The 19,976-nt window shown below is 36.4% G+C and overlaps 1 protein-coding gene and 1 non-coding gene across 2 annotated transcripts in view; one reads left to right on the forward strand and one right to left on the reverse strand.

The window, feature by feature from the left end:
• LOC140167440 (uncharacterized) overlaps positions 1 to 19,976 on the reverse strand; it is a 163,215-nt gene that overhangs the window by 19,051 nt on the left and 124,188 nt on the right. Inside the window, 3 exon segments of the mRNA XM_072190746.1 lie at positions 2,328 to 2,697; positions 3,488 to 3,592; positions 9,020 to 9,088. Of these exon segments, the coding sequence (XP_072046847.1) occupies positions 2,328 to 2,697; positions 3,488 to 3,592; positions 9,020 to 9,088 (544 nt within the window).
• Positions 1,332 to 1,404, forward strand: Trnat-agu (transfer RNA threonine (anticodon AGU)). The gene has a single exon. It is a non-coding gene; the product is annotated as a tRNA-Thr (tRNA).

Below are 19,976 nucleotides of genomic sequence, written 5' to 3' on the forward strand. Positions count from 1 at the left end.
CCTGATTGGTCAATTACATGATATCTTCACTTTAATCACCAATCAGAATGGAGCTTTGCAAATAATTCACACCAATTTTTTTGTGTGGTGAAATTATTCTAACAATGTTGCTGATTGGTCCAATCGATAATGAAAACTTCTTTTTGGCCAATCGGCAGGTAGTTCTCATGGGGTTAACTCAATTTCTTATTCACTATACTAACTCCAGAATACTAGTACTCATAATCCCCTGTGCTTATGTCTTGATCTCAATTAACTCTAATCCTACCCCTAAATCTATCCTAAAACAAATGCTAGCAATCTTATGCCCATAATCATACAAAGCAGACCAACAAGCAAGTGTAGCATTTTTGGTGATATATTTTACACATACATCTGTTTTCTCTTTCGGAAAAGTAACTTGCCATTACATTGATCAGAAGTTGCTAGCATGCATGTCCAGTGTGTAGTCGCTACCAGTTGAACCCAAGTCAACTTGAATGCAAGCAAATCAGAGTCGCTAGCAACCACTGAACCGCCAGTAGTGTTGCATTATCAATATGCTTTGGCTCACCTCAAGTTTGGTAGTAACATCAATGATTTTTGGCGTGCGATTCAATACTGCAAGCTACAAAATATGCAGCTGTCGCTACCAAACTTTAGGTGAATCAACGTTTACCAGCACTGATCACCACCAGTTTGTCTATGGACTTGCTGTGAATGCTAGTATGATATGGGTATGAGTATTCTAGAGATATGCCCACTATGGACTATTCCAGCTGAAATACATCCACCCCCTACAGAAGCCATGACCTTAATCTCCCAAACAGGGAGTGTGGGTTTCAAATGGAATCACCTATTTAGGTTCCGTTTGAAATTCACACTCCCTGTGTGGGAGGTTTAGGTCAAATCTTCCATGAGGGGTGTATCGATTTAAACTGGAATATCCCTATACTATCTATGCTGATGTCTCTCTACAAGTTACCTCCACTAGATGCAGGCTAGTTCTTACTCCTGACCTGACAAACTTGAGTTGAAATTATCAAGACGATAAATGGTTACTTTGGCCAGGTTCGAACCGGCGACCTTCATGTACTAGCACAACGCTCTGCCTATTGAGCCACAGAAGCACACTGGAGAAGAGCGGAAGATTTAATCTATAGGTATTAGATTCGAATGGTGTTCTTCGCATTCCTAGCAGTAGGCATAAGAACTGCATATTTTTAAGAAATATACAAAGTCACATATTTTCTTTAAAATATGCAGTTCTGATGCCTTCCTATAGGAATGCGACGGACACCATTCAAACCTAAAATACCAATAGTTTAAAATCTTCCACTCTTCTCCAGTGTGCTTCTGTGGCTCAATTGGCAGAGCGTTGTGCTAGTAATACAAAGGTCGCCGGTTCGAATCCGACCAGATGCACTGGTGTGTTTTTTTGCAATGTTTATGTGCGCTGGCTGCTCTGGGTAATGATTAAAGTTTGTTCATCCTATCAACCCAGAGGCTAAGTATATAATTTTCATACTTTGGATAAAGTTGAGTACTCAAACCACCAAACAATTAACCTCCCATCACCAAAAAGTTGATTAGATCCACACAAATATATAGGGATAATTATAAGTTATATATCCTGATGCAAACCAATAAGTGACTATCACATCTGATTTGGTACAAATTATGCCATATTATGTCATAAAAGATGGCTGATATGTTAAAGGGCATGAATTTTTTTTTTAGTAATTTAGCCAAAATTCACAATTATTACACCTGATGAAATCCTTTTGATAATAATTCAATAATTTATTGAAAAGAATAGTGGTCAACTTCAGACTAGCTGGGTTTCAGCCTTGAAGACCTGAGGATATGCTTTTTCTTTATAGATTTGCAGGTGGTTTAACATATCGGTCCGAGTTTGACAGAGTGCTGAATACGGATACGTCTCTTTGTTAAATTCATATTACGCAAGAATTATCTTGAATTATAGCTAAAGGGATCACACGAGAGAAAGCAAGAGGGCAGCATGTCAATTATTTAGTTGTGGAATGTATTTATTCTTCGTGATAAGTGAGCAAAAGAGGGGGACATATTGGGTTAGTTAACGGTGCAATACTGCATCACTGATCTTTGTTCTAATAATTCAAGATAATTCACGCATAGCTTTCCTTTAATACAGAGACAACTTCATATCCAGCACTCGTGACAAACTTATAACGATATGCCATGCAAATGATCGTTTCATTATCACTCTCTATTATAAATGGAAATGGTGAAAATATTGCATGAAATTAGACTGAATTCTGAATCCGCATTATAAACCATATCCATACCAGTCATCCCAATCTTACCGATAGCTCATCATCAGGAGTTGTCGCAGAAGCACCAGCACCACTTACAGCAGCGCCCTCTAGACTCTGATCGTCCGTCAAACTATACTCTGAATCCCATGACTCGTCTTCCGCCAGTCTAACCCTAGGTTGTGAGGTAATCGGTATACCGGCTCTCAGCTCCGGTTGACTGGACGTTGTGACCGGCGGATCGTTGGTCATCCTGTGGTTGCTCCTCGGTGCGATGCTCACAGAAGGAAAGGTAGGCGATTTGCTTGGAGTTGTGCTGGGTGATCTGTGTGGTGTGGACGTCGTTGAACGACTTGAGGTTGACGATGCGCTACTCCACTGGTCTGATTTGCTGGGACTGCTACCACTTGGTAGTGAGCGACTGTGGGAAAGAATTGCAACACAAAATAATGTGAATAATCTTATAAGAAGTGAAATGGTGAAATTTGAAACACCAAGTATGCCGTCAGAACAAACATATACTGTTAAAGTGGAACCTTTTGCATGCTTAATTTACTTCACTTTCACTTTGCCAATTTTGAAATCTTTCACTTGTTTTAATTTGTGATTCTAAGCTTCCTTACATTGGAATAAATTTGAGCCATTACAATGAGTCTTGGAATCTCATTAATTGAACCCATACATTTCCCTATGAGTGTGGGCTTTATTTTTCTCAATATTCAAGCACAAACACTGCTAGCTCAGGCTGGTACCATTCTGTCTCACCTTAACCTTTCCTGCAATGTAACTACGTACTAAAACAAACTTTTTGATCACAAGGATATGAATAGAGCAAGTCTGTACCAACTAGTTTCACTACTCTCCTATTTTTAACAATCTTATAAAAAGATTTGTCAAATTACATAAGGAGAATCCAGACTCACAATACTTCAGTGCACATTGTACAATGATGCCATCAGCCATGGTGGAAAATTTGGGGGTATTTGTGTCCTTGCTAGCAGCATGCACAAAGAAACTATAACAATTCTGTGTTGCTTTTTGGACACAATCAGCACTGCCAAGCCTGATCTGTGAATGTTGCGCACAAGTAACGTTTAGTTCCGAATGCATTCCCAACAAACCAAAAACACCCCCAATTTTTCCTTCATGCCGTAACAATGATGGCAGGGAGTCCTGTTTCACCTCTATCCATTTCTGTATTTCAAACTTACTAGTCTCCGCCGAAGGTCGGGTCACCTTGTATTCTTCCATCATAACCTACATGGAAGACATGCTTGTATTCGGAGGGTGTGCTGATATCTAACGTTGTAAGTTTGCTGTTGAAAGAAACAAAGAAATTCTTATCAATCAGATTGGTACATATTAGAATCACATCATCCTGGATAATCCAAATTTAGCATTTACACTTTGTTGAAGGCCACTTTCAGTGTTCCCTGTAAAAGTGTAAACTTATTGGACTATTCCATCTGAATTCCATGCTCCCCCTGCGGAAGAATTAGCTTAAGACTTCCACAGAGGGAGTATAGGATTCAAGTTCAATAGAATTGGGTTATTTCCATTTGAAATATTATGGTTAAAGCCATATAGGGGGCTTACAGCTATAGGTGCACTAGTTTACAGTATTTTTGAAATAAAATTAACTATATATTGAAATATACCATTAAGCATGTGCCCCCCCAATCGATTGCAAAATTTAGAAAATCCCATAGGAAAATTGCCAAAACCCGGCTTGTTCCCCCCCCATCAGACCAGGTGCCCCCCACATATGACGACCCATGTTACGCCACTGAATCACACATTGTACAACTTGTTTAAATCACAGCAATCTGTTTTTAGTAATGTAGTTAAAGTCAATAGGATAGTTTGTTAATTGGTTATGATTAGTATTAGTATTAGGTCGCATGTCACAAATAGGTCACCCAAAAATGGAGGAGCCGTAACATGAAAATGCTTTCTTCCCACTTCAAGTTTAATTTATTCTAAAAGTATAATACCTATTTTAGAAAGTTTGGTGTCATTTTATAAATAATTATGTTCTTTGTCAAATGCAAAAAACCCCAAGTCAATTGGACAACTACTTTGAGAGTTATACTTCAATATGTAAGATGTGTCAATGGAGGAGCCGGGGCGGGTGAGCCGGGGCAGGTGAGCCCCATAGGGTTGTACACAAAATTGTGAAAATATGGCAAACTTCAACCTTTGTATCTTAAAAAGTACAACTAGCATGGACACCAAATTGCACATATATCATCCTGGATTGTTAATCTACCTCATAGTAGATCAACTGTAACAAAAGATGGAACTAATTAGTTGCCTAATTAAATGCTAATTAAGACAGTTTTCCCTATATGTTACTGTACAAAGTGTGCACGTAATGCTCCGACATTTCTAAATGGCCTATCTCTTACCCGAGTCACCCTGCTTATTCAAAAGTACACATATTTTTAAGGAAATTTGATGAGGAATTCAATTATGCTATTAGTTTTAGTGCCAGACATGGAGGAAAAAAGTTTTGATTGATAATGTCATACAAATTGTAAAATTATTCTACAATTTTTGACCACCCTGTATGTTTAACGCAAGGGATACCAAACTCTTTCTTCCTAATTTGTTGGAAGGGCCCATGCAATGTCTTTCTGAATCCATATTTATTTTGAGCTACATAGCTTTCAGAAAAAGAAAATATGGGATTTACCATGACACTAAAGATGCTAATTTTGTTGATGTTCCACCCTGTATATTTCTTACCCACCCTGTATTATGATATTATACTTTGTTTATTTGGCATCCTTATAATATAAGCTTTCCAGAAATGTATACTTTTAATGGTCTAAAATGTATTCATTAAAAGTTGTGTTGAAATGAATCAAAATTGGTGATATTTTTAGCATAAAACATTATGTTACACAAAAGGTGACCAATTCATGACATGCGACCATTAGAGCTGATTACACAAAGACATACAAATTTCCTGAATTGGTATGTTTGTAATGGATCACCATCGTTATATGATTAGTATGTGTGAGACAATTAAGTGAAACAATTGCTTGAGGTCCTGGGTTCGATTCCCAGGTGTGATCACTTTTTCTATTTGCCTTCTTTATTATTTGCGATGGCAGACCTGGTGTAAAATTATGCTCATTGTATTTAATTTCTGTAAATCATGCCTTGATTTTCCATGTTAAGAGACAGAGCCCTACAAATCCTTCCAAGTCTTTGTGAAATCAGCCCACATTCTTATAGGCTACTGTAGACTCTACAGTGTAGAGGTTTGCTACTGTTCACACATATTGGAGAATAGTCCTACAAAACCAGTACAATGAACTGACATTTCGTCAGTCTTGAGAAGTCAAATTTCCTCACACAGTATGAAACTCTGTTATGACAGCAACTAGTGTTGCTAGTCCTTTCATCGCTTTGTAACAGAGGATTGTGAAGATTGTAGATGCCCTCATCTCAGTTCATAATCCATATGAATGAGAGGAAGGAGCAATATAATGAACTGAGATGAGGACACCTACAAACTCGGCAATCTTTACAGTCCTGTCACAATCCGATGAAAGGATTGGCAACATTTCTTCCCAGTTCCCACCATAGCAGAGCTTCAAGAAATCTGACTGGTATAGATAATGAGTTTTACCATCCTAAATTTCCCCATATATTCTATTGGTTTTATAAAAATAATCTTCAATATGTACATTCTATAGGGAAATCATATGACGTCATTACACATCAATCGATAGAAGTTATAATGAACAGAATCTCCTCAATCTATATGCCTTCTCACTGCAGATCTAACATCAACAAATCAATAGCTGTAATATCAGACCTTTGGTAACATTTGTGAGGGCATTAATATTGAAAAGACTCATAAAGGTGAGGTAGGGATCAAAACAACAAAGGATTAAAGATATGAGGTTCATCAAGTGAACATCCGACTGATTCCATATGGGTAATGCTGCAAGCTACTAGAAATAAGGTTACATGGAATTGTTGGATTCCCTGTAACTTTGTCTCTCATAGAGCTGTGTGCATCATACCCAAGAGAAACCAGCACAAGTTTTTTCTAATGTCTTAAAATACAATGTATCAGTGCAAGTGATGATCAAACTGCATGCAAGAGTGTGTTTTGGTCAATTTGAATTGTAATAAAATTGTGCAAATACAATGTATGTGTGCAAGTGATGTTCAAAACGGGGTGCATGAGTGTGTGTTTTGGTCAACTTGAATTGTAATAAAATTGTGCAAATACAATGTATGTGTGCAAGTGATGTTCAAACGGGGTGTATGAGTGCGTGTTTTGGTCAACTTGAATTGTAATAAAATTGTGCAACACAGGCAAATGCAAAAACTGACAGTAAACAATAAACATCAAGAACTTCAAAGCAATGGTTTACAATCTCAATATAATCTATTAGATCCTAGAAGCCCTGATGTAGCGAATAAGAGCTAAACATAATAAATCTATTAATGAATGATTACACACTTATAACTCATAACAGTGTTATTCCCATTCAGATTATATTGTCAATGTGTCAGGAACTACAAAGTTCTTCAATTTTGGAGAAAGCATGGAAACATCTTGATAAAGACATCCAGCATGATGCGATAAACGTTACACTTTAACACCAAAGGTCGATTGAACCAGACATAAAATCTTGCATGTTTTTACAAGCAGCTCAAAATACCCACACAGACAAGATGAAATGTTTCCTAAGTCACACATACATACATTTGGTGCATATGTATGTTATTTTTGGCAATCCAATATTTTCCTAAAGGCTTTATATATAAACACACACCATATGGTGGTAAAGCATGCACCAATGAAAAGGAACTTGTCTTGCCAAATTTGTGTTGCTAAATTGTATGTGACAGTCAATGAATTAGTGCAATTGTGATACTCTAACATGCACAAAGAGAGAGTAACAATAAACTATAACACACAAACTACTCCCTATTCCAGAAAAATACAGCACTAATTTTTTGGAATTAAAAAAACATTATCCTGTTTTGCTAAATGACACCTAACTAAATCCTATTCCTTTAGTTAGTTCTAACTGGCAATAAAAGTAACATTTTAATATTTTTGCAATTTGAGGGGAAATGGACCAAAAACATGCAAATTTGCATGTTTCTTACAATTGTAGTAAAAAAAGCATTCAAAATCTTAAGTTTAGGGTAAAGAGTTAGCTCTTAAAATTAATATTTTATGTTATTTTTGATATTTTGGTTATGAAAAAGATTGGAAAATGTGTTTTCCAAAGATTAGAATGCATCACTTGAAATTAGTCTTTGTACAAGTCTTTGGGGTTGATTGTCACAGCATATGAAAAAATACCCTAAAAAGGCATGTTTTTGGCCCTTGTTTCCAAAAATTAAAATTTGACTTTCATTGTCAATCAGAAGGAAGTAAATGATTAGGATTTAGCTATGTTTCATTTGGCAAAACAGGATACTATTTTTTAATCCAAAAAAATGTGTGCTGTATTTTTCTGGAATAGGGAGTAAGAAGCATACAATACACAAGATTTGACATCAGCAGTTGACTAAAATACAAACTAAATTTCTAAAAATGCTAACAAATTCTTGTGCAGAGCAGAGCCAGACTACAACTTTCTTACAATGCAACATGGAGTTATTTCTAATAGTTGTCAGACAGGTTTTCTGTCTGCAAGGGTTTCCTAGACAGACAAAATGTGAGTTATGACAATTTTCAAACACATCGATCACATCATTTCATTTGCCCTATCTGTAACTTGCAAATTTATTTTCTGTAGGGAGCTGGATATCTCTTTGTTTGAATGTATTGTTACACCCAAACTTGAGTCAACGAAATCAATGGGGGACATTTAAAGTCTGAGAGCACAAGCAAAGCTGGATTCCTGTCATTCAACTTGTCATGAACCACCTGGGAGCACTCACAAATCAGGGCTCTACAGATCTATGTCACTTTGACATCCTACCCCTTTTTCGTGGTCTTTGCAACTCCCAAGACCCCCCCCCATTTCAGCTTGGTTCAGGTCCTACAATCCATATTTTTGCAGTTCCATCAAAAAATGATACATTTTCATGCTGATTTTTGCTCAATGTATAACAGTTTACAAGCAAAAACAAATCAAGAACAAATCAGTTCCTAGGTCTTTACTCAAATAAAGATAAGGGTAAGGATAGGGTAGGATTAGGGTTAGAGTTGTGATAATTGTATGATAGGGTTAGTAGTGTTGGATTTTAGTGTTGGACTCAGACCAAAATGGAACATATATAAAAATAGCTCAGAATGATATATATAGCTATGGATACCAAACATGGGAGGCTTGCACACCAAGTTGCCTGGTAACTGACTAACATAATTATGTTCTTTTACAAACTTTAAAATAGGTCTACAAAAATATGTGCATAACTGTCAATCATTTGAACATATTTTGCAAACTTTCCGTACTTTAGGACATGAATACCAAATGTGAACCTGATTTTGTCATAATAAAATCAGTCCTAGAAAATGTGCAATTTCCTAAATATTAAAAACTATGACGATCTCACACCTATTACAAAGTTCAGATAACAAATCAATATGTGCAGATACAAATGACTAGGTGCAATTACAATCTCATCCCCCAAAATAGAGGTTGTACTAGATCGATACTGTGATATAGCTGGATCTACAGACTGCATCATGCAGAATGAGGCTATCTACAGCTACAAATTGAAGCCATGCAGTGCAGAGCATACATGCAACTTACTGCCACTGAACAACTGAGCTGCGTTTTGACACTGAGGGTTTTGACTTTCCATGAAAACTGCGACTTCTTCTACAAGCACATAAGCACACACACACAGCGATAAAATTCGAATGGATAATATAAAAAAACATGATAAGCTGTAGGGTGGGGTTATGTGGATGGTTAAATGCAATGGGCAAGCAAGACTAACCCTAACCCTACCCGAGGTTTTTGGCTATCGGAAGGGAAAGAAGGAGCGAAAAAGGAGAGAAGATGAAGAAGAAAGTCACTTGGCACCCCGGGATTGAACCTCGGACCCCTCGCATGCCACGCAGAAGATCCCCAGCATGTAGCTACACAGGTGACGTTGGCCCAGCCAACGATTCCCTGGGTATATATGACTTGGTCTGATTGCGTCATCAAGTCCCGTGGAATCCATGCACGCAGAGCGGTTTTAATAGTGAGCTTTAGTGAGTCCTAGTTCTGTTAGGGTTAAGAAGGCATATAGGGAAAATATGCATGGTCACTAACCCTAACCCTACCCGAGGTTTTTGGCTATCGGAAGGGAAAGAAGGAACGAAAAAGGAGAGAAGATGAAGAAGAAAGTCACTTGGCACCCCGGGATTGAACCTCGGACCCCTCGCATGCCACGCAGAAGATCCCCAGCATGTAGCTACACAGGTGACGTTGGCCCGCCCGACCAGCGATTCCCTGGGTATATATGACTTGGTCTGATTTGCGTCATCAAGTCCCGTGGAATCCATGCACGCAGAGCGGTTTTAATAGTGAGCTTTAGTGAGTCCTAGTTCTGTTAGGGTTAATGAGAAATGCTCCCAACTGATCTAGCACACATATCGTAGGGATTTCTGCATAGTGTCGAATACTGAATCACTAAAAACCATCCCTATATGTAGGGCTGCTAAGAATACGCAATTGCGTTATTTGCGCCGCAATTTGCGTATTTTGGCTCCAATTGCGTTTTTTGAATTTTGGAAAAAAATCAATTTTTTTTTTTTTTTTTTTTTGCGATTTTTAATTTTTTTTTTCGCGGATTTGGAGAGTCACTGGACCTAACATCAAGTGCTACCATCATTAAAAAAAAAATTTAAAAAAATTGGAAAAAAGATACAAAAAAATTACAAGTTTGTATCCAAATGGAACCAATCTGTAACTTGTGTTCACTTCAAAATCTATCTAAGATACAGACTTGTGTACAAAACCAATGCATTTTTATATCTTCAATAGACTATGCAGTGAACACAAGTTACAAATCGGTCCCATTTGGATACAAACTTGTAATTTTTTTGTATCTTTTTTCCATTTTTTTTTTTTAAATCAGCCACAAATGATTGCAGTACCTCACTCAAGGTCAAGGGACTCTCTAAATCCGCAAAATATTTTTAAAAACGCAATTTTTATTTTTTTTATTTTTTTAATTTTTTTTTTTTTTTTTTTTTTTTTTTTTAATGATGGTAGCACTTGATGTTAGGCCCAGGGACTCTCCAAATCCGCGAAAAAAAAATTAAAATTTTTTTATAGATTTTGCGTTTTTGGCGGGAAATCGCGGATTTTTGCGTTTTTTTGCCTCCAAAATCGCGTATTCTTAGCAGGCCTACCTATATGTATTTGCCTTTGGGTCGTTCTGTTTTAGATTATTAGTTTAGCTGCTAAGCTCCCAAATTTGGTACAATTGTGCACTTTGTGATAAAAGCATGAAGTCTCCACACATGAAGTACATGGACCAAAGTTTATTTTAAGATGTGGAGGTATTTTGGATTTCACCCCTAGTGACTGTTAGAGGTCACAAAAGGTCACACAGGGGGGTAAAAATTTGAAAATGCTCCAATCTTGTCAACAGATACACCAAATTATTTGTATGATCACAAGGATGTCATACATGTATAGTTTGCACTATCTACGACCTATCGTTACGGAGTTATCCTACAAAATCCTCATTTTTTGGTTTTAAAAAATTACATTTTTGGTTGTACAGGGATAAAAATTTCAACTTGCTCCGATTTTGCCAAAATTGGTGGCAAATTGCTTGGCATGACATGAGAATCGAGAAACAGTATAGGGAACTACATTTATGGCTTTGCACTGTCAAAAATTCAATAATATTATCACCCATTCAGGTAACCCCATTTGAAATTCACACTCCCTGTGTGGAAGATTAAGGTCATGTCTTCCATAGAGGGTGTGTGGATTTCAACCTTAAAAATAGCCCAAAAGGGTGCGGATGGTTTCTAGTTGTCTACTATTTGTCAATATGCAGGACTATCCCCTACGATATGATCTCAAAAGTAAATGTAAAAATAAAATTATACCCTTTTAACAATTTGTGCAAAGACGATAAGAACTAAATATCATATTCAAAACGAAAGGAAAGAGGGTCAAAACAGAAAACTGTTAACAAGTAATAAAATGTTATAAAAAACAGGTGCGAAAAGGATGACACAATATTATACATCATCATGTATTCTGAAACACTTCTAATTGCGTAACACAGAATAAGGGGATGATTTACACATAGAAATAGGCTCCGGTCATGCTTAATAGGCAAGTCCAGGATATACAGGGTATTGGTGCATGCAGAAATATCACTAAAGCATGTGACAAATTAAACTGAAGCGCATCTGGGTAAGGGTGAAAGGAAAGTAGTTGTCAGTGAAGCACGTAGCATGTGTTTTATACAAGTCTGAAAAGTTATGTCAAAGTCATAGGACCTGCAACATTTTGATGTTGTCTTTTTCAAGGATGTCACTTGTTACACTTATAATTAAATTAAAACTAATTTAAGGTTCACTTTATTAACTGAAATTGGCTAAGGCTGGTCAGTGTTACAGTTAGGTAACTTTAAAACCTGGGATACGCCACCAATTAGGGAGAACCTACCCTTTCCTAGGCTTGTAAGTTTATTGCTCTAGATCTCTTAATCGCAACTCACTGCCTGCGTTGAAACTATGTTTTGCTCTTTAGTGAGGTGTAATTATTCCTCTCAGTCGGGGGTTGTTCCATCTATTGCCCTTGCCCCTTACCCATTTCTCACGTCTGTCAAATGAGGTACACAAGCAAAATCCCTTTTGGCTTGTACAGGGCCTTTCAGTTCCATGTTCTCCACAAAGAAAATACCAATTTGCCTTTTCTGTTGCAATTATTGGGGGTTTATTCCCCTGATAAGAAATCAAACTTTTGAAATTGTTTCACCAAGAGGTATTTATTTATGGTATGATTTGTGATTTCCCCTATTGAGTGCAACATTAAGCATCACCTTCAAATCAGAGGGAACGAGATGATCACAGGACAGCTAAATCCCGGCAAAAAGAACCAATGCGATCAAGCGATCTATCCTGAGTGACGCCATGCCAATCGACTGAATTTCAGAATTTCATAATAAGGTTTTCCTATACTACTGATGGAATCAAAGTTATTTTTAACACCACAAAACATGTGAACTACTATTTATATGCTGCTACCTTGACTTTGGTTTTATTTCAGAATATTTTGTGCATTAACATGAAATATATGCATTATCATGATTACAATGTATACTAGTTCACCCGTAGCTGGCTCCTACAGCAGTCTAACATACTAAAATTAGGACATCATCCAGTTTAGGCGCCTAATCCGTTGGGACCCAATCAGGATTAATGTACCCAATAGAGATAATGTGCGGTTTCCGTAAAACATTTCCCCACTGCTTACTGGTGGTTATTAAGCCTCTGTTATACCGACATATGGTGATGGTGACACATAAACACATACACCCTGTCCTAATGTTCAGTGGCACATAAATTATGCTGTGGGGGAAAGAGTGCTTCCCACAAGGCTCTTAGGGAGTGTTCAGAAATACTTAAGTGGGGGGGCTGGTAAAAAGGAGGGGGGCCAAAAAGTTTTGAACCTTAAAAGAGGGAGGACTAAAAGTTTTAGGTGGTAGGAAAGGGGGTCAAAAAGTTTTCCGCTTTAAAACCCAAAATTTTCAAGCGCTTTGTGCGCATTGAGACCCTCTATATCACTTTTAACATGGGCAAGTTTGGGTTTTCAGTGCTTTTGTTTGAAGAAATCATGGCACTTAATGTACACATATCTATAAATTAATATAAAATTAAAGATGATCAGCAACATGCAACATCTGGGTTGGTCTAAGAAATACTGGAACTTTTTATCATAGAATTTTATATCTCTTCAAAGTAGGCCACAAACATGATTATGTACCAATCTGATCAAAACTAATTCAAGAAAATAATGCAAATAAATTGGATTTCTTTGCATGTAAACTGCACACTTCAGTTTACTATTTTTCATTGCAAAATTATTTTGTACACATAGACCCATGGGTAGATTTACCATAGGGCAGAGTGGACACAGGCCCAGGTGCCACAGTCTTTGGGGGCAAAAACTGATACCTGTGTACATTTGCGTGACAAAATTAATCTCATATTTGACCATTTTAGCTTTTTGCATAAATAAGTTCCAATTTTAACATTATTTGACCATTCAAGCTCCAATATGGCCAAATTTTTTGCACGCATTTGTACTATCATAATAGCCACAGATCCCAATTATGCTGATGTGCCTATGAACCTCCAAATAAATCCTCTATTTCATTTATCCCTGTAAAATCAGGTAAACAACCTGATTTGGGACAAATCTAAATTAAGTATAAAATGCAAATTTCCTTGTGCTTGTATTTCATGCGCAATTGTCCCACCGGGAATGTTTCAAACATTTGCCTCCCTCATGACATGTGACCCAGATACCAACACCACTGGAAACAACACTTAAGTATAATGTTTGTTATATGGTAATAGGGGGTGGGGGTCAAAAAGTTTTGTCTGTCAAAAGAGGGGGGTCAAGAAAGTTTAGCGGTCCATCGAGGGGGGGTCAAAAAAGTTTTCGGGCGAAAAATTTGAGGAAGACCAGCCCCCCCACCAAAGTATTAATGAACACTCCCTTAGGGGCATGACACCTCAGTGTATTTTCTTTTTAGCAAAATGCACCTTGATTACAGATCAAATTAGTGTAAATTTTCACGTTTTCATGTGCTTTGACATGCAATTATTCCAATATAGTCATTTCAGAAACAATTTGGGCTTAAACAGGGTGTATCAGAATAATTGGTACCCATCAATTTTAATGGTTTTTGAAAAGCCTGCCTCTTCCGAATACTACATTGGGTACTTATGAAATGTTCAGAATGTATAGTTGTTGGCTTGTTTTACAATTCATTTAAAAATTATTTGGATCTCATGTTGAATTTTGATGTATCAGGCTCATCGATTATCAATAAAACCTGATGGGTACCAAACATTTTAATAAAGCTTGTATAATCAATTTAAAGAGAAATTGAGAAGTTTATCTTCCATTCCAATTCTATTAATGGGAACACTAATCAGTAATATTAATGGTTCAATCACTTCATGTCAAAGGTCAGTTCAATGTAGGTCAAACAAACATCAAAAAGGTCACAGCATCCAAACTGACATTAAAACAATATTGTGCGCTTATGTCACTTCACCGCAACTAAAGAACTCAGGATTAGGGGTTAAAGGTTAGTGATTTTACTGATGGGGTCATAGGGGTCACAGCATGCAAATCAAAACAAAACATTGATTGTACATACATACCCATGCCAACTGCAATGACACAGATGACCAACACCAAACATTGAAGCATTATACAAGACCGTAGCCCAAGAGTACAGCAGATGAATAAAGCCACAAAGGGGTCAAAGTTGAAAGGTTACAATACACAAGGTCACAGGTGACAAGAAGTAGATGACAGGAATATGGAAGCAAAGCAAGAGTATACGAAATACAAGAAATAAGCAATATAATATACATAAGTAAGCATTGGTTATAATATAGATGATGATAAAAGCCAGGGATTGCAGAAGCAATGATACTGTATAGTATACAGACTCACATTCTATGATCACATACAAGATATACTTTGATTTTGTACACAATGTATTGCAATTTTATGACAGACATAATCAGGCAAGTTTATCATAATATGCAAAATGAATCCTAATTCTTTGTATATTGTTGTATATTTTCCTCCCAGTGAGTAACTGTATGAGAGAACTCTAATTTCAAAATGTGTCAGGAAAGTAGGAAGTATTGATACTTATTTAGCGTATAAACCATAAACCTGCATTATAAACCTATCGGCACTTTATTACAAATGTTGGAAACCTGATTAATTCATTTATTACTTTATGGGGTATGATTCATTTATTTATTACTTATCCGGGTGTATGTATGTGGGTGTTTGTGAGGGGGTGCACACGCACATGTTACTTCATTAAGTCATACGTGTTACCTCATAAAATTGTGAAGAGTATCACCATTAATGCCAGTAAGCCTCCCCACTATTCTAAAACAAGATCACAACCCACGTAGTGACAAGACTAACCAGAAAACCGGGTCACATAAAAGTAATTAATTTAATTCCATTGAAGGAAAACAGTAATCCATATATCCATTCTCAGAATTGACTCTAGGCAAAATCCAAGCCTTCCATGCTAACTGCACAAATGTATTCAATACTAAATGCGATCTATTCAAATGTCTGTGACACCACCTTGGGCATTGCACCTTATTTATACAGGTATCATTTTCCACCAATTTCTGGTACTGTTTACTAGTTGCCAGAATAGTCATTTCAGTGCTAGACTTTTTCCAGGCTTGCTATTGTTCTGTCGGTAGATTACTATCATCTTCCCTGCTATCATGATAAAAGGGCCATTCAAGTTGAAATACATACAGTACACCCCCCATGGAAGACATGGCCTTAGTCTCCTACACAGGGAGTGTAGATTTTAAATGGAACTACCCATTCAGGTAATCTCATTTGCAGCGGCGTAGCTGGGATTTTTTCCGGGGGCAAGTCTGTATTGGTTGGGGGCCCAAATCCACCAAACCTTTCTCTTTTTTCCCTGCACTAGGGGCGCGGGGGCCCAAATAGACAATTTTGCCAGGCTTATTGATAATAATCATATGGTATTGCATATCGTATGGATTCCCCATCTCTCTTCCCCTCCTCTCCCTCTCTCTCTTCTCTCTTTTTTCCTCTCTCTCCCTCCTTTTTCCTCTTTTTTCCTTGCACTAGGGGCGGGGGCCCAAATAGGCAGCTACGCCACTGCTCATTTGAAATTCACACTGCCTGTGCGGAAGATTAAGAGCATTGTCTTCTATAGGGGGAGTATGGATTTCAACTGGAATAGCCCTAATGGATACCATGTAATTTTGCAAGAAATTTGATGTGATTTGTAAACCTTCTCGTAATGGTTATTAATATCAAAAGTGATTTATGGAAATGCACACTCCTTTATTATTTGTAAATGAATACTATCCTTTATACATTTTGTATCTGCCGGTAACACCCACACCCAAATCAACTGTTTGTGATGTATACAACTTACACCGTATAGCATTGTGACTTCTTTGTATCATGTACATGTATGCCTGTGTGGAAAAGTGTGTTAACATTGGACTGGGGCTAAAAGCTGTTTTGAAGATAGAAACATGTTCTGTTGTTAGTATTGATACTTTTAAGTAAGCAAGAAGAAAATGATGTATAGCTAGTTGAAATAGTGCACGTTGATTAGAGCCATGGTTATGTTTTGAGGATATTATAAGATTTTAATGAGAATTCTTTAAATCATGTGCTACTGGAGTATCATTTTACTGAAGAACAATGTAAGAATTATTTGAAATATTTGGGTTATCATTTGGGTTAGGAGGTATGTTTTACACTTTGAACCCAAAGATGTGTTCTGTTGTTAGACTCTGATTCACCTCAAGGTTGGAGTTTGGTACTTCGACCAGAGAAATACCCACCTATGTCATTACCAAACTTCAGGTGAACCAAATGTTATAGTATCATTTTGTAATGAGCAATTACCACCATCACCCTATACATGATTTGTTGTTTAGTGTCACTGTCACCCATGGACTTCAAATTTACTTTAAAATGTATTATACAATGTAATACGTTTCAGCTACGGTGACACCTTGTCACAATGGACAAATTCCATTTACTGTCATAGGAGGTTCATAATGCAATGGAGCAAATAAAACTGCAATCAATACAGCTTTGATATGCTAGGACTTGAACAGTGCACCTGCTCATTAAACCACTCTAATAAAGGGATGCACCCAATGGGTGTGTGCGCAAAAGTGCGCACCTCACAAGTTTTAGGAAATTTGGGGTTACATTTCAGCCAGTCAATCCCCTGGGGCACTCAGAAAAGTCTCAGATCCCCCTATGGTAGTCGGTGTTTGGATATGCCCCTGTAATACCTCTAAAAGTGAGCGAGGTGTCATTGAAGCGGAAACGTATACGATTGAGTATAGGGATATGTTAAAGAGTTAAAAAAACAACAGCACCATGTCATGAATTATATCCTCCTCCTTTAAACAGTGAACAACTCCCTGAGCCTAATGCATAGTCTAAATATAGATAGATTAATGTCTAGGTCTGATGACCTGAGTCTAATGAGTTTTCTCTATGTGTGTGTATATTTATTACTCCTATGTTAGAATCTACTGTGGGTGGGAGTGAAGAAAGACTTGTATGATGAGTTATTTCTACATTTATAAGGGCAACAATCCTACAAATCAACAATTGCTTTTAACAAATTAAGCTTTTGCTTCTGAGTAATATTTGTATGATTATGTTATTGGTACATAACAATCCTACAAATCAGCAACTGTTTTTGACAAATTGAGCTCTCGCTTCTGACAAATCTAATGAAATATTTGTATGATTATGTTATTGGTACATAACAATCCTACAAATCAGCAACTTTTGAAAAATTGAGCTCTCGCTTCTGACAAATCTAATGAAATATTTGTATGATTATGTTATTGGTACATAACAATCCTACAAATCAGCAACTTTTGACAAATTGAGCTCTCGCTCTGACAAATCTAATGAAATATTTGTATGATTATGTTATTGGTACATAACAATCCTACAAATCAGCAACTGTTTTTGACAAATTGAGCTCTCGCTTCTGACAAATGTAATGAAATATTTGTATGATTATGTTATTGGTACATAACAATCCTACTGATTTTGACAAATTGAGCTCTCGCTTCTGACAAATCTAATGAAATATTTGTATGATTATGTTATTGGTACATAACAATCCTACAAATCAACAACTGTTTTTGACAAACTGAGCTCTTACTTCTGAACTTCTGAGAAATATTATCTGATTATGTTATTTCAACATTTATAGGTAACAATCCTACAAATCAACCACCGTTTTTGACACATCCTGCACCTGTTTCCAAGAAATATTTGTCAATGGATGAGCTTTCACCTGAATGTAAGCGGATACATTCCAGAACTCAGAATTGACATCAATGGTTATAATATAAAATTACTACATTCTGTACCAATTCAATTTATCAAGACACAGAAGTCATGATTTTACGAGTAAATTTCATACTTTTAGTACAAATACTATTTGCAAAAGCCTTTTCTCATCACAAAATAATGAAATTAATATTGCTTTTTTCTTTTCTTTGTTGTTTACCAATTTGTTGATTTGTATGACTTTGCTGTAATTTGAACTAATGCACCTGCTTCACAAGTGCCTACATTGTACATCTTGATTGGGAGTCATAATTAATGGTACTTGTGGACCCCATGGGATAAGATTCTCAGTATCTTTTATTTTATTTTTTTGTCGAACACACTATAGTGTAATATGAACTGAATCATGCAAATGATTAGGACACAATATACAGTATGTCCGGATTGAAAATGCCACCTTTTCAAAAACAATTGCAAGCAATTTCTTACATAATGCAGAAAAGGAGTAAGTTGCAAACCCATTTACATCCATTCCAAGAAACTGCTTTTGTTTGGATAAAATAAGGTGATTTTTTATCTGGAACATACTATAGATTGCTCAATCAACAACACAAGTTGAAAAGTGATGTCAACCTGTTAGGCTATGACCCACACTTTAACAATCATATCATGTTCGCCAAGAAACATGCCACAGTGGGTGTATGATGAATGGAAATCATGATAACTAAATAAAATATGGAAGGTTCAAGATGTCAAAAAAGGGGGAAAATAGAAAAAATAATGAAATGAAATAAATGGTAGCATTCACATCCGCGTTTCTTAGGAATGATGATTTGTGGCCGCAAATATTTTGTGAGCATATCAGAGACTTGAGAATCATGAACAGGAAGGAAGATGAGTGGAAGGAATTTGGTTTTTGTTTGTGTATGTTTAGAAATACCTACTGACCTTGGTGATCTCTTAGGCGTTTTTGTAGTCAACCCTTTTTAGAAAAAATTGTACATCTCATGAAATTTAGAATACATATAATGAATGTGAAGTTCAAAAATGTAAAAATGTGTTAGTTGTACACTGAAAATATGATTACAATGTGTATAATAATAGCTACAAATGTAAAAAAAATAAATTGGAGAAGTTAAAATATGATGACACTTAATTTTCAAAATTTGATTATAATTTGAAATTTTGGATGAAATTAAAAATGTTTTTAGTTTCAGATAACCTTCTTAGAATTGTCTGCCATCTTGTTAGACAAGAACGTACGTAAGCCGAGAGATATGTTGATATCTTCTACATGTATAATGACCCTAGATCCATTGCGATTGTCACGTCTAATTCTGCATACACTCAATCTTGGATCATTTTACAAAACAACATCCTATATTTCCTAATTGTAAAAGCTAATTTTTAAAGAATAGATTTGCTCTGGTGTTGTGTTGCCATTATTGACAATTTCTTGTATAATCTGAAAATTATTGCGTATTGATTTATTCTCATTCAGGCCACATATTTGGATTAGATTTTAAATTTTACCTGATTTACACATTATTTATGGGAAAAAACTATTGAAAATGAACTCTACAAACAAAATTTTCAGTAAAACATTGACAATTATAGCAGATTCAACCCATGGTGGAACATTTTTCAA

Source organism: Amphiura filiformis, chromosome 13, assembly GCF_039555335.1.
Source record: "Amphiura filiformis chromosome 13, Afil_fr2py, whole genome shotgun sequence".
Lineage (NCBI taxonomy): Eukaryota > Metazoa > Echinodermata > Ophiuroidea > Amphilepidida > Amphiuridae > Amphiura > Amphiura filiformis.